The following is a 21,507-nucleotide window of genomic DNA, read 5'->3' as shown; positions in this document are numbered from 1 at the left end:
AGGGGAAATGACATGACTATAGGCCAGGAGGGAGCAAACCTGGAGAGGGAGCCCTTAGGGAGACTGCTGGGATATTCTGAGCCAAAGATGAGTCTGGAGTAAAGAGGGTAAGTGCTGGAGGGGAAGCGGTGCTGGACGGCCTGTTTCCCTTCCTGCCAGGTATGAAATGGCAACTTTGGCTGCAGCTGCCCTGGCTGGAGAGGGAAGCTCAGGTTGAGGATGGCAGAGCTGCCCACCAGCCATGGACTGCTTAGCTCTAGACTTTACAGAGAAGAAAAATACTTAACCTGCTGAGTTTTGGGGTCCTCTTGGTACAGCAGCTTAGCTTAGACCCTAAGTCACTGTGCAAGTATAGGCAAGGCACTGTATTTCTCTGAGCCTCTGTTTCCACATCTATAAAATGGGGTAATACTAGAACCCATTAGGATTCAGAAGTGGTGCATGTAAACTAGCACCGAGGAGGCAGACAGTGCCCCATGTTCCCACCCAAGCCCCATTGTTGACCACGTGGAGGAGGCACTTCCAACCTCCCATTCAGTGCAAGGGTAAGTCCCTTACTTTCTTTTCCTCCTTTGGACTCCCTCACTGGCACCCAGCGCAGGGCAGTGCACACAATAAGGCCTTTGACTCAGTTTTATACAATAACAGGATCTGGATGGCTTTCAGATGGAGGTGCTCCCTCTCCTGTATTTTACAGAGAAACTGAGGTTTAGTGAGGGGCAGGAACTTGCTTCCAGTCCATAATGACTCAGGCAGAGTGGTGACCAGATTCAGTCCCTGGCAGGCATTGGAATGGGGAGTGATCTCTAATGTAGGTGCTGGGCAGGCACACTGTCCCACCCTTTCCCCCTTGCTCACTGTGACTGCAGTCACACTGGCCCCCTTGTAGTTCCCTGTGATCCCCTCAGGGCCTTTGCACCTGCTGTTCCTCCTAATGAACCCAGCCTTCCCTGGCTTCCTCACTATATAATCCTCCAGTTAGGTACTGTCTTTTCAGAGAGGACTTCCCCTGATCACCTGAAGTTGGACCTTCTGTAATCTCTACTTCCTGTTTGTTCTCTATATTTGCAATATATTGTCAATTTAGTTTTATAAATTAAAAAAAAAAATTGGATTGGGCCAGCCTCTCTCTCTAGCCTGTTAAGTTCTGTGAGTATAGGACTGTCTTGTTGGCTCTGTCCCCATCACTTAGCTTGGCCTTGACCCAGACAGATCCTCAGCATATGTGAATGAGTGCATGCATGCATGACTGACTGCACGAGAGAATGTTCCAGGCCTGGATGTCCACCATCATCTGGAATCCACATGATTTCCCTGTGAACCAGCCCCCAGTGCCCCCAGTGTGCAGAGAGGGAAAGGGAGGCTCTGAGTGTCCTCATGGAGTAGCGCAGAAATGTGTCGGGTGTTAAAGGCCATTGGACTTCCCTGACCTCAGGACACACGAGAACCTCTGTTGTGCAACCTCACGTTCATCTAATGCAGGAAAGTAACACATTTATGCTGGGTGCGGCCTGGACCAGCCTCTATTCTCCCAAGCGCTGCCCTTCGGAAAATGCTGCTCCTGCTGTTGCCAAGGCAATGCTGTTAGTTTTCGGAAGCATCTTTAAATGGAAGTCGTGAAGGCTTGCATGGACATCAAGGTGGAGGGAAATCTTGAAAATGGACTCAAATCCCCCCAGCCAGCATGATAGACCATCCTGATGCTGGCTGTTCCCCTACTCCCTGCAAAGGGCCACCTTTGACCTTGGCCATAGCTCTGGAGTGTGCACAGTGACTCTCTCCCTCAGTGTGGAAGCTGCTTTTGCTAGGGACATGCAGAGACCTTAGGAACAATGTGATCGAGTGCCAGTGGTAAAGGCAGACTGGTCTTGGAGAGCTTTCCAGAATTTTCCTTCAGTCCTTGAGATAAGGAGAGGGGACCCTACTCCAGAACTTTTGTGGTTGGTGCCAAGATGTCCCAGAGAGGCCTGGACAAGCGAGGCAGCTCATAGATACAAGTGCACTGGAGGTGGTGATTGGCTGTGCCACCTTGGCTGAGAGCCTTTCCCTCTCTGAGCTCTGGGAAGACTGCTGGGCTGGTGTAGGAAGAGGTGAAAAGGATTCTGCACAGGAACCTGCAGAGTCATGTATCCCAGAAGCCAGGTCCTACATGTAGGGGCCCGGAGGAGATCCAGCCAGGGCCAAGGCCACACCAACCATGCCCCCACAGGGACATTGTGCCACCCAGAGTCCTTCCACTGGTCTTGTCCACAGTCGCTGTGGGTCAGCATCACTGTCAGGGGCTTACAGAGGTCAGGAGCTGCTCTGTCCTAATTGCACGGATTGGAAACATAGGCTCAGGGCGGGAGAGGGACTCTGTTTCAGGGACATAGCCAGGACAGCAAACCAGGGTCTGACATCCCTAGACAGGCCACAGCTGTGTCCTTGATAGTTTGGGGCAACCCTGGGATGAGCTGAAGCTTGGGGGCGAGGAGGATGGGAGAGGGTGCAGAGATGGAGAGAAGGGAAATGGGAGGCAGAGAGATGGAAGGAGGAAAAGTGATTGTCAGCCTGGAAATAGTGCCTGCAAACTGCTAGTCCGTGTGACTTGGGTGGGATTGACCCCAGCCCTGTTCCAGGCATGATCAGGTGGCCCAGGTCTGGTCAATCAGATGCCCAGTGATAAATGCAGAGATGGGCACAGGAGGACCAGTCACAGCTGGAGAAAATCATGCCTTTGCCAGAATCATGGAGACAGGGGAACTCTCTGCCTTAGGGATGCTCACCTCGGAGGATGTGAGCCTAGGGCTGCTGGAGCCACCTGTCAGGAGAGTAAAGTCAACATGGTGGATGCAGAACTGAGAGGTGAAGACAGGTATGGGTTGAGCCCCTGGATCTAACCGTGCCTGAACCCACCCCTGGACTTCCTGGTATGTGAGTCAATCCATTCCTTAGGACCAGTTCCTTTCTATCTCCTGGGCTAGAAAAGTCCTGGCATGGAGGAGGAAGGGAGGTAGGAAGGAAGCATGAATGTTTAACAACAGGCATCTGAGGATAACCCAAATCAGCTTCTCAGCCTTTTGTAGAAAATGAGCACAGACCAGGATTTGGGACTCAGCCCATCCAGAGGGGTCTGTCTCTGGGGCTCCCAGCTCTGCCTTCATCTCCTCTCCAGCACACAACTGGCCCATACATAAATGCAAACATAAGTGCCACGGATTCAAAAACAAATGCTCACCTTACTTGGGTTTGGAAGAAGGGGGGCATGCACTTAGGGGTGAATTTCCTCACCCCACTTTCCTCTTTGGGAACTAAACTTTATTAGGCACCTGCTTGTGCCGAGCCCTGTTACAAAGCTGACATACACAGTTTCATCGCCTCCTGCCACGGCCCAGCCAGGAGGGAGCATCATTTCCATTTCACAGACAAGGCAACTGAGGCCTTGAGAGGCTGAGCCACGGGCCTCAAGTCAAGGAGCTGGAGCAGGTCTGTCCAATTCCAGAGCCCCACCCACAGCACGACTGGGCACACAGTAGACGCTAAATAAAAGCCTGGCTAGCAAATGGTGTGCGAGGCCACGTGGGCCTTCTGGGCAGCGCCCTGCCCTTTGGTACTTTCCCTCTCATGCCCGCAAGGCCACCATTGGCAACCACCTCTTTGTTTTTTTCAAAGAGATCAGCGTTAATCTCTGTTGGCTTTGCTTGGGGGACTGTCTGAGGTGAGACTCAAGGACAGGTGGGACCCATTTCCACCACTCCAGCCTTATCCAGTAGAAACCTTCCCGAAGGCAGAGGCATACCCTAGTGGGAAAGCAGGATGGTCTCGGCTGGTCTAGGTGTTGGCTGAGGACGGCAGGGCAGTGCTGGTCTCATCAGGCCTGAGGAGGGTGACCGTGATGGGAGTAGGTGGCAGAGTGGCTGTGGCCCTTCTCTGACCCTGTCCTCTGATGGAAGCTCATGGGGAGCCCCTGATCTTCCAGACCCAGGCCAAGGCCAGCTCTGCCCCCCACACCTACCTCCCTCGAACCCCCAGCTGTAGCATGACTGTTGGATCAGGTGGGAGGAGAGGGCTAGGGTCCTGGCTTGGAGGCTGGAAGGTTCTGGACATGAAGACTGGGGTCCTGCCCAAGGCAGAGTGGATAGTCCCTAACAGTTCCTGAACTTGAGCTGAGGTGAGCTAGGATCGCAGGGTAGCCTCCAGGCAGAGATCTGGCTTCTTAGGGCCAGAAGGAACCTAGCAGGACCCCAGCCCAAAGCACAGACTAGAAACTTAGTTCTAGACCCTTCTTCAGGGGTGGCATGTGTCTTCTTTAAACCAAAGCTTCTTCCAGTTGTTTTTAGAGGCTGTTTGAGATCGTCACTCTGTCTCTTGTAGTTAGAAAGGGTGAGTGCAGATGGGGGTGGGGAGAAGCGGCTCCTTCTGGTCACACTTGACCAACTTTTTCCAAGGGCATCTTAGATGTTCTGGGATAAAGAGGACCTGTTTTCAAATAAGGACACTTGGAGAAAGCTGCCCACTTTAAACAAAGGCATATGACCTCTCTAAAGTCTCTGACATGTCCTGCAACTAAGAATGCCTGTTCATATTGATTTAACCAGGTGTTTCCTTCCCTCACTTGACCATAGGTAATTTTTGAGGGGAGCCTGAGTTATATTTCTCTCCAGAACGTATTCTAGGACATGCTGGGGGTAAAGAAATCCTTGTTAGATCTTCTGACGCCTCCAAGAGACCAGGTCAGGGCTCCAGATGCTGAGGCCTCGGAGGAGTGGACTGTTAGTCATGTATTTCTTCGAACACCTAAAAGAATTCTGTTCTCAGCTCATTCAGTGTGTTGTGACCCTCAAGCTGGCAGGGGACCCGTGTAGGAGACAGAAAGGAAGAGGACAGAGGGGCACTATAGAGGCAGGATCTCCCCATGACCCACCATTTCTCAACTGGAAGGGAACAGGGAGGCTGTGAACCCTCTGACTTTGGGCAAGGAGCGCTGGGCTTGTCCCCCCTGGGGACACAGGGGACCCAGGACAACGCCCAGCGCTCTGTCCCATGTTTGGAGTCCAGCTTTTCCAGGAGATGCCCAGTCCCGTCTCTTCCTCTGGGTCCAACCTCCAGGCGCATCTGCTTCTCAGATGCCCACGGGGCGCAGCATCATGCGAGTGGCCCGCAGCGAGTAGCTGGGGCCCTGGAAGTAGTGCCAGCGAATGCCATTGAGCTTGCGCACGTGGTGGCGAGCTGGGTAGTAGATGCCGTTGAGATTCGAGAGGCCGCAGGCGTCAAACCACCATCCTGGGGGAGGGAGAGGGACGTGCTTGGGGAGGTGGGGGCCAGCCAGTGGACAGAGGGCAGTCCCCCACCCCAGGGACTCATCAGGGCTGCTGCCTCCTCTGGGAAGCCAGCTCTCAGGGGATGGGGCCGAGTGTCAAGGGCATGGGGGCAGCAGGGAGACTCCCAGACCCTCTGCTCAGCCTGCAGCCACTGAAGGCAGCACCTCGATAGCCCCCAGCTTGTGACAAGTATCTCTTTGGGGCTCTGTCGGATGTCTCTGTCTCTCTCTTTGGTCTGCGTTTCCTTGCCTTTCCTGGTCTGTCTCTCACATACCGTGTCCATCTGTCTTTCTCTATCTCCCCCTCTGGACTTCTATCCCCACAGAGCTCTCTGTGTCCACTACTCCATGTCTCTATGTCCTGCTGTTCCTCTCTCTGACCTCTGTCCTTCCCAAGGAACACCACTGGAAACCAGGGTTGGTGGAGAGCTGCCCCTTGTTCCCCTGCCCAGATCTCCCCATCCTGGTCCTGCTCGGCCTGGGAAGCAGATTCTTAGGCTTGGGGCTGGGACTGATCAGGCATCATACCCCATCCTCAGTGTTCCCCTAGCCCAGGCTCAAGGAAGATCCGTGGTGCCTGTAGAATGAGGGGAAACCCCAAGGGAACCTCAAGGACTTGATAGGGGAAGGGATGGAGGAGTGTGGCCAGGCCAGCATGCAGGTGGGATACCCCCACCTGCACACTTTTCCCGACAACACCTGGCCACCCAGGACCTGGATGGGAGGTAATAGGGGTGTCCCGCCAGGTGAACTTGGGGACACATGGGGCTTCAGCCCCCCGCACCCACCTCCAGATAGCATCTGGGCACACTTGCAGAGGCAGTTGTCATTGTCTGCATCACGGGTGCTGAAGTTGGTGCCCTGCAAGACCAGGCTGCTCTGGCGCCCTGCTGACCCGCTGTACCCGCTCAGAGAAAGCCTGGAGGCCACCCGGAGGTGGTGATGGGAGATGGGTCCAGAGTTAGGTCAGGACTGGTTAAAAAAGGTCTCCCCCTGCCCAAGAGGCTTTGCTGAGACTGGGGCTCCTCCTCCAGTTATTCTGGGAGGGGGAGCCCCAGTCTAGGCTGCTTGGGCTGTCTGGGCCCCTGGATTGCCCTCCCTGCCTGCTGCCTCCCAGGGAAAGAGCACCCTCTGTGTGCTAGGCCTCCCCCATCTCACTGACCCTGAGTCTTGGACAGGAGTGAAAAGGATCAAAATAATAATACTAATAATGAGAGCAATGCCCAACATTTTTTTGAACACCTTCTATGTGCTAGGCATTCTGTGGTTTAGCTCCTGCTCCTGGCATCCTCACAACACCCTCTTATTTCCATCTTACAGATGAAGAAACAGAGATCCCAAGAACCAAGGGAGACTGCCCTAGGCCTCGGAATGAAAGACAGTGAAAGCCAGGTCCCCGCCTAGGGTGGCCTGTCTGGAGAGCTGTGTGCATTTTGCTCCCCAGCTGACCACCCTGCAACCCCAGCCTGCCACCTCCAGGAAGCCTTCCCTGACCACACCAGCCCACATGGATCTGCAGCATCCCCAGCCCTGTGACTTGCACACCTGCAGCCAGTTGGTGGTTTCTCTTTCTCTGCCAGGCTATGAGACCCTGGTGGGCATGGCCAAGGCTGTGTGGCAATTACAACCATGAACTCTGGGGATAGAATGCCTGGATTCGAATCCCAGCTCTGCCACTCGCCAATGGTATGACCGTGGGCAGACTGTGTTGCCTGTCAGCTGCAGTTTCTCCTTCTGTGAAATGGTAACGATAGTCCTGTTACCCGTGACAACTTCATCGTGTTATTGTGATCCAAGCCCCCGGGGTTGAGGAGGGCAGAACTGCACGTTAGTGCTTGTTAGCCATTGTCCCTGTGGTCCCACTCGGGACACACAGCCGCCATGGGCTCTTGTTCAACCTGATGGGAGAGGGTATTGGGTGCTTGCAGCCCTGGGGGTTGAGGGTCCTAAGGGTGGAGAAAAATGGACACCAGATGCAGCCAGAGCAGCTCGGGGCAGCTCTGGTTCCCTCAGGGCAGGGCCTGGGAGATGCCACTGGTGGGATCAAGAGGGAACGTGGGACCTGGGTGTGGGGACTGGCTCAGTCCCTGCTCCTCCCACCGTGGGCTCTGCCTGTCTGTAGAGTCGCAGTGGCATGGCCGTTAGGGTCCAGGTGCCCCAACTGGGAAACCCTAACTGTGCCCTTAAACGTGTAGCCTGGGACTTATGGGATTGGTGTTGCAACCTCCCTGTAAAGGGACCCATCTGGCCAAGAGCTCCCACGGGTGGGGATAGCAGGTTGGCCTGGCTTCTCTCCGTGGCCATTAGAGGCTCCCCTTGATGTTTCAGTGATGTCAGTTCAAGGTCAGTCTTGGAGCTCAGGCTGAGGTTTGGGGGTCCCTTTCAGTCCGAGGTGCGTGGAATCATGGCTGGACAAAGCCAATGGTCTCACGAGATCATTCCAGCAGCACTGGCCTCCCTAAATGTCTCCAAGTCCTTAGCTTGGGCTCTGCCTCTCTTCCCTTCTTCTGTGGGAACTAGCATGGGGAATCTTGTGACCTTTGGAAAATTCTTAAGTCGGGGACCAGGAACCCCCATGTGACCCATCGTTCAGAGGCACTTTGAACATGTTCACAGCTCAAGCCCAGGGACTTCAAATACACAAGTCTCTGGGTATTCCCAAGTTATTAGACACACAAGGTATGTTTCCACGTGTCTGTGGATCTGTGGGTGGGGTCTGTGTGTCTACTGGTGTGAGCATTTGTGTACAGCTCTTCATGCCTGCATGTGTGTGTGTGTGTGTGTGTGTGTGTGTGTGTGTGTGTGTGTGTTTGACGTTTGTGCAGCAAGAGCTATGGTGGGTCCCGGAGTGTGCCCTGGAATCTGTCTCTATGTCTGATGGTGTGTATGTCTTTGTGTAGCTGTGTGCTTATAGCCCGGGCACTCTGTAGGCCCAGTGCACCCTCCCATCACCCTCCACATGGGCATGTATGTCTCTGCATGCCCCTGGGTACCTCTGTGTGGGTTTCTATGTGGATCCTGCCTTTATAAGCAAATCTGGCTGTGTGGGCACCTCTGGGGGGCACACACCTGGCATCTGTGTGTGTGCGTGCCTGTCCGTGCCTCTTCTCCCTTGCTCTGTGGGCCACTTCCTCTTGCGGGCTAATGCGTGTGCTTCAGCCAGGCTCCAGAAGGCCCCCATTATTGTGTCTGATACCCAGAGGCACCCCTCCTGCCCCTGACCCCCAGGCCCCAGGGCTGAATCGGCTTCCCTGCGGGGGATGCTCCCCATCTCACCAGCCAGCTGACTCTATGGTGGGGGCACGGAGGCCGGCCTCTGTTCTGTCACCATCTCCTTGGCTCTTCTCTGGCAGTTTCCAGGTTTGTGTCTTCTAGGATCTCTACCTCCTCTGCCCCCCGCCCCCTGCCCCGGCTCCCAAGCTTTTCCTGAATGAGTGGGGGATTCTCCCTTATGATCTTGATAGAGACTTGCTCAGGTTTGGGGTATCTGTCACCAGTTGGATGTAACTTATCCCCTCTGCCTGGGATGCCCTTCCTTGTCTCTCTTTGTCTGGAGGATACCTACCATTTATAGGCCTTACCTCCTCCTAGGAGTCCTCCCTGTTTGCATGAGCATCTCTGTGCCCCTGCAGTATCCCCATAGGCAGCTACTGTCTTCCTGGGAGTGTGGGACTGCCTGTGGACCTGCTCACCCCCAGACACACAGGACACACTGGACTGTGAAGTAGGCACTGGGGATGAGAACAGCAGTGAACTCACACAGAGCAGGCCTGCTGAGTGTGTTAAGGCTGCCTTGGGGACAGCAATTACAACATTATTTGCTGAGCACTTACTAAGTGCCAGGCACTGTGTTAAATGCTCTATGGGCAGTATCTCATTTGAGCTTCATAACATGTTGAATGAAGCAGATGTATGCAGGGCACCCATTTTACAGATGAGAAGGTGGAGGTAGTCCTTTGGGGATGCTCAGGGAGGTCGCTAAGGTCGCTCAGGGAGTCAGGACTTAAACCTTGGCTTTGGTGGCTTAAAGGGGAGTCAGCAGGGTGTTGTGGTGACTCATTGGTCACCTTGAGGAGTACAGGGGCATCCAGCTTTGCCCTGCCTAGCCCGAACCCAGGGCATGGTCCATTCAGCTCTGAAACTTGCAGTTTAAGGAGGACTATTATCAGATTGAGGTGGGTCCCCATAAAGAGGATGCCAGGACAATGTAGCTGGAGAATCCGGGAGCATTTTAAAAGACCAGAGAAGGGCAGGGCACTCATTGAAAAGCTCCCAAGTTGGAATTAGACGTAAAGTGTAGGAGGACAGAGAGCCTCCAGAGATTCCTTTGGAGGAAGTGACCTTCCTGTCAGTGGAGGGATTCCTGGCTGGCTGATGACTATGGCTGTGGAGGAGATTCTAGCATCATGGGAAGACCCAGATGACACCGTGAGGTCCTTTGCAGACCCATGAGTGTGAGTCTATGATTTCAATCCTCTCCTGTTCAAAGAGAACTTTGAGTTTCTCAAAGAGGCAACATCACGTAGTGGAAACACCCCGAGTTTTGGTAGCAGTGAGATCTGAGTTCAAGTCCTAGCTCTACCTAACTTGTAACTTTGGGCAGAGGACTTAAGCTCTGTGCCTGCTCCCAACTCCCTAGAGCAAGTACAGCAATGATTACCTCAGAGTGTTGTAGAAAGACTAAATGGAATAATATGCTTTGGGAACACAGTAGGTGCTCAATAAATGCTCTTTTCTTTTCCTAAACAGAGCTAAGAACCAAGCCAAGGGAGGTGTGGGAGACCTTGCTGGTTTTACATTATACTTATTTAAGCCCATCCTGCAGTTAACAAGCAGAGGTACAGAGAAGCCAGAACATTGACTTGCTCAAGTTCACAAAGTGAGCTGAAACAGAGCCAGAATGAGCTCAGGTCCCCTGATTCCCTTCCCTTTCCACCTCACCCCACAGCATGGATAGCCTGGACTCCCTGCTCTGGGCCTCAGTAATATGGCTGACTCGGGATGACTGACCTTAGAAGGCCCTTTCCTGCTCCTAGGCCGGCAACGTCAGTGACATGCTCTCTACCCCGCCCAGTGGCTAGGAGGTGTTGAGTGTTAACCAGCCGCCTCCAGAACCCGTGACGTATGCCCAAATGGGGGACAGATGGTAGAAACAGGAGACGCCCAGGGACTGACCCATAGTGCAGACTCTACAGCCACTAGCCCAGGACCCTGGCCCGCCCACCAGCCTGGGCCCCAAGCCCACCTGTACAGCTGCCCCTCACTGCCCAGCTGGAAATGCTCATACTGGGCATAGGCCTCGTTGCCCTCCCAGTCTTGCAGCTCCACGCGCAGAGAATAGGCTGTCCTGCTGGTGAGCTGGTGCACCACCTCATTGCCCAGCCAGTGCTCCCCCGCCAGGTCACCGAAGCCCTACGAAGAGGGAAGGGTAGGGGTGGGTTTCGTGCTGTGATGGGAGGCTGCCCCGCTGGCTAAGGAGTTGGGCTGGGCCAGGCTCCAGGGCCACTTAATCCAAAACCACTTTGCCTGATGATCAAGTCCATAAAGTACAGTGTGGGCAGGCCTAGGGATGGGAGTTCCCCACCTCCTGGAGCAAAAAGACTAAGATTTTTGTAAATGTAAATTTCTGTTCAAAATAATTGAAATCACATTTCTACAGAGTTTGCGAACAAACAAAATGAATCTGTGGTGATAGAAGTCAGAATAGCTTCTTGACCGGGACGCACAGAGGCAGAGGGGAGCACAGGGAGGGCTTCCGTGGTGCCAGGAGTGTTGTATACCTAAATTTGACTGGTGGTCACATTGGTGAATACGTATTGTATGTAAAAATCCACTAAATATCTTACACCTAAGATCTGTGCCTTTAGCGGCAAAAATTTAAAGATTTTAATCAGCTGCATACATTGTAGAGAAAACTTTGTTTAGTGACATGGCAGCTGCTGCAAAATTTCAGCAACATAGAAATACAAAGCTAAGAATGTTAGGAGTTACCAGTGTCCCTGAGCGAGGAGAAACCAATCAATGCCCTGGGCAGAGCCACAATTCAGCACCAAGGACAGGGACACACCTAAGCCCCACTCCCCATTTCAGTTACGCATCGCTGCTGATCAGCCTAATGATTAATAATCATTGCCCTTGTGTGTTTCTGTGTCTGCACACTTATTCCTTTTTGTCCTTTCAATAATTGTTTAAAACCAAACTGGCTCAAGAACACTCCTATCTTAATTTGGTATTTCTTTTTTAAGTATTTATCAAATGAACAGTAAGCAGACACAACTAATGACACTGTTGCATTTCCACGTATCCTTTTCTATTTCTTTTGCTTGTGGAAACTTTAAGAGCTTTTAAGTCAGCTTGCCAAAGGTCCTTTATTCAAAATTTAATTAAAAAATTGGAAGACAATCTAGCACTATGCCTCATCTTGTAAAATGCATGGGGTCTTTTTGAGCCAACAATTCCATGTTAAGAATCTCTCTTGCAGATGTAATGATATTAGTATGTGCAAAGACAAGGACATTGACTTAAGCAACGCAGCCAGGGGTGGGCAGGGGAGATTATTTTCTTCTGTTCCATTTTTTTTGTATTCTTAAAAAAAAATTTCTAAGCAACATGTATATATGATCTTTCCACAAATAAAGAAATAAAGTTAAACTTTTATTCTTAGGGTCTGTCTTAGAACTTGCAAAAAGAAGGTCTGATTTTCAATGACAGGGTCTCTGACAGCGAATGTGCACTGGGAAAATTTGTTTGAGGGTAATTGGTCTTAGGTGGGTTTCTGTTTTTTTTTTTTTTTTTTTTCTTTCTGGGAAAGGCTGAGGGTAAGTGCCCTGCCTCCGATCCATCTCCACCAGGCTTCAGGGTGGAGAAGCCCCTTCCCAGGGTAGTAGTGTTACCTGTTTGTAATCTCTCCAGTTCCGCTGGAAATTCACGCTGCCATTCTCACGGCGCTGGATGAGAGTCCACCCACCTCCATTGGCCTCCATGTCACAGAACACCTGGAAGGAGTTGGGTGGTGGTTGGTAGGGATTCGGAAGCCCCTGGGAGTGTCAGAGACAGGTCTGGGCCAGCCCAATTTTGATCTGGCTGACATTCTCACAGAACAACAAGTGAGCCTGGTGCTTGAGGACATCAGAAATATCCAGGTCCACATTTCCCACTTCTTGTCATCATTTTTCTAAAGTCATAGGCAAGTGATGCCCCCCTCAGAGCCTTCCTTTCCTCATTCATAAAATGCAAGTATTAAGACCGTAACCTCTTTGTGCCTCAGTTTCTCATCTGCAGATGGGCTTGATGTAAGAACTATATAAGCTGAGCCATCTGAAGAACAGAGCCTGGGTGTACTGGGCACTCAGTAAGTGGAGGCTTTTCCCTTGTTGGTATTGTGAGGTTGTTGTAAGGATTAAATGCAGAGAGGTGTAAAGCACTTGGCCCACAGTGCAGATTCAGGAATTGCTCTTACGTTCAGCAGACAAATGTTTTCTGAGCACTGCTACATACCAAGCTCTATTCAGGACAAGGAGGGTTGCCAGTATGGATAAGACAGAAAAAGTCTTTCTCTCAAAGGCTCACCATCCGTTGTATCATAATCTTCTCTTTCAGCCTAATCTTTGTTCACATATCCCTTTTCCAGCCAGTTCAGTATAAGTTAAGTGTTCAGTGACAGATAAATCAACCCTCAGGGCTGGCTTGGTCTGGAGGAGGCCATGATGGGGTAGGCAGACTGTGGATTATGAACATCTGGGTAGCTAGAAGGAGAGCTTCTAAGGAGTCACTGGGCAACCCTGGAAGTCTTCTCAGAGGAGATAGCATTAGAACAGGGCCTTGGCATGTGCCTGACAGGCAGACAAGGGGAATGGCCCCTCCAGGGGAGGGAGCAGCTCTGACAAGGTAGAGGCCAGCTCAGGGAGAGAAGACAGTTGCTTTTGTTGTGGAAGTAGCAGAAGGTGCAAGAAGGGAAATTGAGGTCCAGAGAGGAGAAGGGACTTGCTCAAGGCAAGGGAGACAAGAAAAGCTGAGGGGCGCTGAGTGGCTCAGTGGGTTAAGTCTCTGCCTTCAGCTCAGGTCATGGTCTCAGGGTCCTGGGATCGAGCCCCACATCGGGCTCTCTGCTCAATGGGGAGCCTGCTTCCCCCTCTCTCTCTCTGCCTGTCTCTCTGCCTACTTGTGATCTCTGTCAAATAAATAAGTAAAATCTTAAAAAAAAAAAAAAAGAAAAGAAAAAAAGAAAAGCTGAGGTGTGAGCCCAGAACTTGGGTCTCCCAGAATTCTTCGATAGCTGAACTTACTTAGTTTCATGTAGAATATTTACTTAAAACATCATGTCGCTTAAAAAACAAACAAACAAACAAACTTAAATACTTAGATTAACTGCATTTTAAAAGGAAATCTTATAGTACTATAAATTGAAAACTAGTAACCCTTGTTTTTATTCAGATAATTATAAAAATAAACAAAAACGTGAAATTCTAGCTAAAAATTAAGGGCTTGATCTCTGTGTCAAAAGAAGAGTTGAGCAGGTATACATGAAGTGGTAAACATAGTCTGGAGACAAACTGATATGGAATCCAAAGGAATTCAAACAGAATTAGGAAGAGCAAAGACTGGTTAGTTGTTCCCCATAGTCTTTCAGGTCAAGGGCCTGGTCCCTTGACCCCTCATCCACCTGCTAACTGGAGCTCAAAGCCCAGGGCAAACTTGGAAACATTCACTGGGGTCTCTGTTGGTCCTGGTCCCTAATTTCCCACGTGGAGCAGAGCCCCCACACCTTCATTCAATTGGGCTATATGTAAATTAGAAATAATCTTTTGAGATGCCTGAGTGGTGTAGTTGCTTAGGTGTCTGGTCTGCCTTTGGCTCAGGTCTTGATCCTAGGGTCCTGGGGTGGTCCTGGGGTGGAGTCTGGCATTGGGATCCTTGCTTAGGGGGAAGCCTGCTTCTCCCTTTGCCTGCTGCTCCCCTACTTGTGTTCTCTCTCTCTCTCTCGCTGACAAATAAATAAAATCAGAAAGAAAGAAAGAAAGAAAGAAAGAAAGAAAGAAAGAAAGAAAGAAAGAAAGAAAGAAACTTCTTTGTGTTAAGCCCCTGGATTTTCAGGGTTGATTTACTGAATCAGCTAACATTACTTTAAGAAACACAAGACTATTTTCTGCCCTTCCAACTGAAAGCATTCTGGGAACTTCTCTACCCCCACATTCTGACCTCTGATTGGATGGGGGCTCCAGAAGGTAGGGTCCGCCCACCTTCTCGGACAGGTCAGATGTTGTAGAAAGCCTGAAGCTGATGGGGGATGGCCTGCCAGGGACGCCCTTGACTCAACACCCTTGGATAGTCTCAGCCCCCAGGGAGTCCCCTAACCTTCCTGGGCTCCGTCATATTGGCCACATGGATGGTGTAGATGCCGCTGGCATTGGCCCCGAAGCGCTGGATCTCTGCACAGTCCTGGAACACGTGCTCAGCGGCCCTCACAGAGGCTGCAATGGGACAAAGTAGAAGCAATTGGAGGTAAGCTAAGGAGAGAGGGAAGGGGCCAGGTGGGCACTACTTCCTGCCAGCTTCTGGGTTGGGAAATGCCGGGCACTGGGAAAATTTCTTAGGGGAGGTGACCATGAGCTGGGATGTGGATACAGGGCAGGAGTGACCTAGGAGAAGGGGAAAATGTTCCAAGCAGAGGGAACAGCAAGTTCAAGGGCTCTAAGGTGGGAACAGTTCTGGTGTGTGCAGTGATGGGACGTGGTGGAGGCCAAGGAAGGAAAAGATCCACCACCCATGAGAGCAGAGCTGAGGCCAGAGAGAACTCTGGCTGTCCAATGAACTTGATGGGAGTAGGGCAAAGCCAGCACAGGCATGGTCACCAAAGAAGGAGAGACGAGGCTGAGTTTCAGCAAGGGGCCAAGTCAGCCTTGTGAGCCAGGATGAGGAGCCTGGGCTGTGCCAAGGAGGAGCGCTCTGGCTAGAGTGTGGAACAGGGACCGGAGGGGATGAGACTCAAAGCAGGGTGGCCACGGACCAGGCTTCTAGAGTCTTCCAGGACTTCCAGGAGAGGTAACTGGGGTCTGAACTCCAAGGAGATCTTTCCCCCTTTCTTAGACCAGGAATCCAAGGCCCAAGAGTAAGGTTACTGACTCAAGGGCGCATAGCTGGGGGCACAGGCAAAGCCTCCCCTCTCTCTAGGTCATACGAAGGAGTCCTTAGAGCCTTGGGCTGGAGGCACAAATCGACAATGCCCTTCTTTGGTGACAGTGGGGCAGGGGGACAGGGTGTTTGGGCAAAGTGTGCCTGAGGCGGGGCGCCTGGATGGCTCAGTGGGTTGAGCCTCTGCCTTTGGCTCGGGTCATGATCTCAGGATCCTGGGATCGAGCCCCGCATCGGGCTCTCTGCTCAGTGGGGAGCCTACTTCCCCTCCTTGCCTCTCTGCCTACTTGTGATCTCTCTCTCTCTCTCTCTCTCTCTGTGTCAAATAAATACATAAAATCTTTAAAAAAAAAAAAAAAAAAAAAAAAGTGTGCCTGAGGCGAGGTGCCCAAAGCAACCTGCTCTCCAGACTGGGGAGCAGACACTGGGTCACAGCTGGAGACCGGGCTAGCTGTGGGGAGAGGTCTTGGGGAAAGGTCTTGGGCCGGGGCCTGCAACGGGGGCTGAGCTACAATACCCCACACATGGGACTCATTTAGGCGGCTTCCCTGCCAGGGTTACGCACAAGCCAGTGATGGGTTCGGGTCACTCCATATCGCATGGTTTGGAAGGCATCCACTTCTCCTGCCTGTGGTTTCCTTGGGGCCTCAAATCTCTTAACCCAGCAGGGCCTGCCCGACCTAGACAAGCTCCTGGTGCCATCCTCTGGCCCCAAATCCTTGCCAGCCATCGTACCTGGAACCCATCACTATTGCTTGATTCCTTGTAACTTAAAGGCTTCCCAGGCTCCGCTATGGCAATCCTAGAAACCCCTTCCTATGCCATTCTCCACTGCCCAGTTCCAGTTAGGCTTCCCCAAATATAGTCCCACTTGATGCAAAACCCTCATGTGGCTTTTGGCTGTCCTCAAGTTCATGTTCTCTCTCCTCATCACAGCCATTCAAGGCCTTCAGTGGCTTGGAAATTTCAAACACACAGCTAGCACATAGTGGCACATACTGAAAAAATTCACTTCCTGCTTCTTCACTTAGAGACCCAGAGATGGGCAGGTGGGTATTTTTGCAAGACTAGGCTGTTCACTGCTGCATTCCCAGAACCCGGCATTGGGCCTGGCACATAGTGGATGCTCAGTAATGGCTTCGCTGACTGAGTGAAGCTGAAACCAGCAATGCCTTGGCCACCCTAAATGGACTCCATCAGAAGGAGTCAGTGAGAGTTGGTGGTGGTGTGTGTGTGTGTGGGGGGGCACCAGGCATTGTTCCCTCTTCTCAGAAGCTAGGGCCAGAGTCACCTCTTCCCTTCTGTTTGGCTCTCCTGGGCTTAGGGACAAGGGCAACAGGGTGACAGGAGACTTTGGGGGAACGGTGAGTCTAACCTCTCCATTCTACAGAGAGGGAAACTGAGGACAGGGGAGGGGTGGGGCAAGTCTGAGCAAGCGAGGATGGAGCATGTGGATCCTGGAACCCAAACTTGTCTGGGCTGGTGGTATCCTTATTAGCTTCACTTCCTTTAAACAGATGGGGAACTGAGGCCAAGAGAGGGACGGGGGCCTGCCCAAGGTCACTCACGGAGTCAAGAGGTAGAGTCTGGATTGGTTCCCCCTGGCACACTCGTCCTCACCACTATCATTACTGGTGGTTATTTCTGTTTCACAGGTGCTGGGAGAGGGGCCGGGCCCTTCCCCGCCCCACAGTGGCTTCTGGGCGACCCCTACCCCCACCTCGAAAGCGAGCCGGCAGGGTAAGCAGGATCTCCCTCTCCGCTCCTGCCCTCCTCCCACACCGCGCAGGCGCCCCGCTCGCTCACCCGGGCCCTGGGCCACGACGCGCACCAGGCGCTGTACGGATTCCAGCAGCTGCCGCTGCTGCCGCTGCAGGAGACTGGAGTTGCCGCTGGCGGCGCGCAGGCTGCGCTCCAGGCCCGCGAGGGCGCCGCTCTGGCGCCCCAGCAGACGCCGCAGCCGCTCCTTCTCGCCACGGAGGGAAGCCAGCTCCGCCTGCTGCTGTGTCTCCAGGGCCTGCACCCGCGTCTCCAGCGCGCTGTGGGGCGGGGGTGCACGCGGGTCATCCCGCGGGTCCCCACACACGGCCACATTCGCGCGCTTGCCTCTGGGGCTTGAGGTGGGGGGCACTCCGCGGAACAGATCCGCACGGAGGCCCAGAGAGGCAGAGCGTGCTGTCCTGGATTACACAGCGGAGGGGATGGAGGGGAAGAAGTGCACCGGGGGCAGAGAGTGAGGAGGGGAGGAAATACCCCGCCCTGGAAGAAGATAGATTGGGATCCATAGAAGAAAGAGGTGCGGGTGGGGGGACATGCCAGTCATCTGGGCAGTGGTTACCAGATCCCCAGTATGCCTGCCCTTGGAGCCAGCAGTCCGCTCTCAGGAGATAAGCTCCAGGGAGCAGGCGCGAGAGTGCCCCTTGGGGGATTAGTTATACTAGAGAAAAAGGAAACAGTTTCGACGTCCAACAGACAGAGCTGGCTGAGTCTGTTTGCTTTCCGTGTCCCTGGAAATGTTCTGGAGCCGCGAAGAGGAAGGAGGCAGAGCGCATCTGCACGAAACTGGAAAGACGCCCAGGGCGCGGAGGGAACTGCGCCGGCACATCAGTGCCTCTAGTGCAGCCCCACGTGTGGGAAGACAAAACAAGAGAAAGAAAAAAGGTCTACAGGGAAATGGAGAGGGAAACCGGGGAACTGATAGGAAAAGGCATGGAAAGACACGTGGAAGGACACAGCGGAGCCTGAGCGCATCCTCCTGATGAGGTGGTTCTGGAGGTGAGCGATGGACAGGGAGGAAGAAGATGGGGGCAGTTGGAGGGAACCCACCTTCCCTTTCGTTTTATAGATCCTTATGGTCTGGTGATATAGTAAACATGGAGCATATTTGTCATGAATTTTTAAAAAAAGTTTTAGAAAAAGCAAAAAAAAAAAAATCTTTTGACTCAGCAATCCACTTTTGGCATTTTATCTCGGTTTGTTCCTGCGTGTGTGCAGGAGGTATGGGGACATAATTAGGGGCTTGGTGTTGAACAGGAGTAAGAGACAGGAAGCAACCTTAATCCCCCAAATTGGGGACTGGGGATATAAGCGTGGGCGCAGCCATAGGGTGCAACATGATACAATTAGAGAGAAGAATGGACAAGTGTGTCATGCAATTATGGAACAGTTTTTAGGATACTTGGAAAATAGAGGTGCAGAGTGGTACGCTCTATTTGGGTTCAAGAAGGGCAACAGGGGCGCCTGGGTGGCTCAGTGGGTTAAGCCGCTGCCTTCGGCTCAGGTCATGATCTCAGGGTCCTGGGATCGAGTCCCACATCGGGCTCTCTGCTCAGCAGGGAGCCTGCTTCCTCCTCTCTCTCTCCTGCTTCTCTGCCTACTTGTGATCTCTCTCTGTCAAATAAATAAATAAAATCTTTAAAAAAAAAAAAAGAAGGGCAACAAAAGGGCTATGCGCACGTATTTGTTTACATATTATAGGAAACTCTCAAATGTCAGCTTGTAGAATATCTGCTGTGGGATAGGGATTTTTGTCTCTGTGTTCACTTTGTCAAAACAATGTCTCCCATGTGGTAAAGCTCAAAAAAGTGATTGTTGGTTGAATGACTGGAAGAGGACAAGACACCAGGAAGGGGGTCACCTCTGCTGTGGGCAGGTGTGTGGCCGAGGGATAGGATGGGAGGGAGACATCCTTCTATTTATGAGGTTATGCTGACCCATTCTCCAGACAAGAACAACGAGTCTAGCCAGGGCACAAGGAATTTCCCCTGAGCCCCGAATTCTGCAGCAGGAAGAGAAAAAGTTGGGGGCACACTCAGGTTCTAGAATTTTAGCTCTCTCCATGGGCCAAGTGCTTATTGATGGCATCGTCTGTCTTCTGTGACTTCTAGGCACCTGGTGACAATTCAGACTGTCCCAGTCCCTGCTCTCCCCCACCTCGGGGTGGGGACACAAAAATAAGGAAGTGGACAAACTATCATTAGCTGCACACAGATCAGAGGGAGCTGGGCGGGCCTGATGGCCTGATCTTGACCCAGCACGTGAGCGACAATGACATCTCCCCTTGCACCCCGGGCCGGTGGCTGCTTCAGAGCGTGGGTTTTGCCTCCCCTAACACTTTGACCTTGACAGTTTTTCTCCACTCAGCTCGAAACCAAGATGAAATCAGCCTCAGAAGTCCATTTCTCTGCCTTATCTGTACCCCATGACTTTTTTATTCTTTGTAATTTGCAGGGTGTTCCCCTCAAGTGTATTTGCTTACAAATGCTGAGACTCTCTCTTCTCTGCCTGTGTAGGCAAGAGGCTGGCAATGCGGTTGCTTCTGGGAAAGGCAACTAGTGGATAAGATCAGATTTACTTATTTACAAGCAAGTAAATCAAATAGAAATTTACAGGGTGAATTGCACAGCATATAAACTAAACTGTAGCTCAATAAAACTGTTAAAAATTTATAAAATAAAGGAACAAAGAAAGAAAGGAGAAAAAAAAAAGGAGAAAGAATGGAGAAAGAATCAGGGTGTCCCGAACTCCCGGGGGAAATGTCTGTCTCCTGTCTCCACCCAGTGATGCCTGTCTGACCCCCAGCCCTGCCCCAGGGCCCACCTTCACTCCCAGCTTGAGTCTGGACTCTAGCCCTGGTTTTAGTCCTTACCCCAGCTCTGGCTCCAGCCTGAGACCCCCCTGTAAATGGTCCTTCACTTCAGTCCTAAGCCGGGCCCCCAGCTCTGACCCCAGCCCTGGGGCCCAGGCACTAGTCCCCAGTCCAATTTCCAACCCTGGCCCCGGCCTCAGTCCAGCCCTGGCTCTGGTGCCCCCCAGCCCCACCCCATCCTGAGTCCCAGCCGACTTTGGTCCCTGGCTGGCCCTCGCCCCCAGGTCTGGCCTGGTGCCAGGGCACTAGCACCCACCTGTTGCGGCCGTGCAGCCTGTGGAGCTCGTGGCCCTGCAAGAGTAGCTGTTTCTCCAGCTTGTTGGTGGACAGTGAGGTCTCCAGTAGCTGGATCTCCATTCGGGATGTCTGGTTCAGGACCTGTCCCAGCAAACAAGAAGGGGAAGGGGGCGACGACACAGACCCTGCAGGAGCCCTGATTGGCAGCCACCCCCCTCTCTGGGGGCTCTGCCATTCTAGCAAGGTGCTGATCTATTTCCTCCTAGAAGTTAGATCCTATAGTCGTTCATTTATCCCTTCCTTTCTTCACTCACTCACAGGCCCTTGCTGAGTTTGTGGTCTGTTTCTTGACAGCAGTTCCATTTTTCCTGATGCTAAGGCTCCAGGAGGAGTCCCCTTGACCAGCCCCCCTCCTACCCCATCTGATCTTGTCAGATCCAGCTTCCACTCCCCTCCCATGGCCCATACCCGGCTCTTGGCCTCTGTCATCTCTTGCCCTGTGTCCTGTGCCATTCTCCTCAAGGACTCCCTGTCCCCACCCTTGTCCCCTACACTCCTTCCTCTGCGGAGCAGCCCCAGGCATCCTTTTAAAATGTGGCCCATCTGCTCAGAATCTTCCTGTGGCTCCCACAGCACGTAGTGGAAAAGTCCCAGTCCTCGCCATGGCCTGCCACGTCCTGCGATGTCCTCTGCCCCAGTGGCTCTGTGAACCCTTGCCCACCCTCTCCCCCTGGTTGCTCCAGCTACACTGACCTCCTCGATGTTCCTGGAGCTTGCCAGCACGGTCCTGCTGCTGGACCTTTGCACATGCTGTTCTCCCTGTTCCCGGAAGGCCCTCCCGGTGAGCCTGGCTCTGATCCTGCCTCCTCGGAGGTGCCTTCCCTGCCTAAACTTGCAGGCCCTCCGCTTACCACTCCTAGCACCTACTCCCTCCCTTCTGTCCATGCCAGTTTCTCCTGAGACTCTCACCCTCTCCCATACACAGGAGGTTTATCATGTTCATTCTCCTGGGGGTCATTAGAAAGGAGATGCTTGAGGGTAGGGATGCATGCCTGTTTCATTTACTGCTCTAAACTAGAACCAGGCACCTCCCGACGTGCCTGGCACACAGTAGGGTTTCAACAGACATGTGCCTATTTGTCATTCAGTCCTTTTGTCCATTCCTTTACTCGCCTTCCTCTTTATACGTTTG

At 52.5% G+C, this 21,507-nt stretch overlaps 1 protein-coding gene across 2 annotated transcripts in view; it reads right to left on the bottom strand.

The window, feature by feature from the left end:
• Window positions 1-3,275: 3,275 nt before the first annotated feature.
• The window catches only part of ANGPT4 (angiopoietin 4), a 42,236-nt gene continuing 24,004 nt past the window's right edge, over window positions 3,276-21,507 (bottom strand). The window contains exons 3-9 of one of the 2 annotated variants that reach the window (XM_082745851.1): window positions 20,335-20,456; window positions 17,237-17,469; window positions 14,654-14,769; window positions 12,193-12,294; window positions 10,545-10,711; window positions 6,088-6,218; window positions 3,276-5,262 (exon numbers count right to left, since the gene is read on the bottom strand). In XM_082745851.1, the coding sequence (XP_082601977.1) occupies window positions 5,102-5,262; window positions 6,088-6,218; window positions 10,545-10,711; window positions 12,193-12,294; window positions 14,654-14,769; window positions 17,237-17,469; window positions 20,335-20,456 (1,032 nt within the window). In that variant the 3' untranslated portion in view covers window positions 3,276-5,101. The remainder of the gene's footprint in view (window positions 5,263-6,087; window positions 6,219-10,544; window positions 10,712-12,192; window positions 12,295-14,653; window positions 14,770-17,236; window positions 17,470-20,334; window positions 20,457-21,507) is intronic. The other variant, XM_082745852.1, reaches the window with a different exon arrangement.

This window comes from Mustela nivalis (genome assembly GCF_964662115.1).
Source record: "Mustela nivalis genome assembly, chromosome: 8".
Lineage (NCBI taxonomy): Eukaryota > Metazoa > Chordata > Mammalia > Carnivora > Mustelidae > Mustela > Mustela nivalis.
The sequence above is the reverse complement of the archived record's forward strand: the minus strand, read 5'-3'. Positions and strand labels throughout refer to the sequence as shown.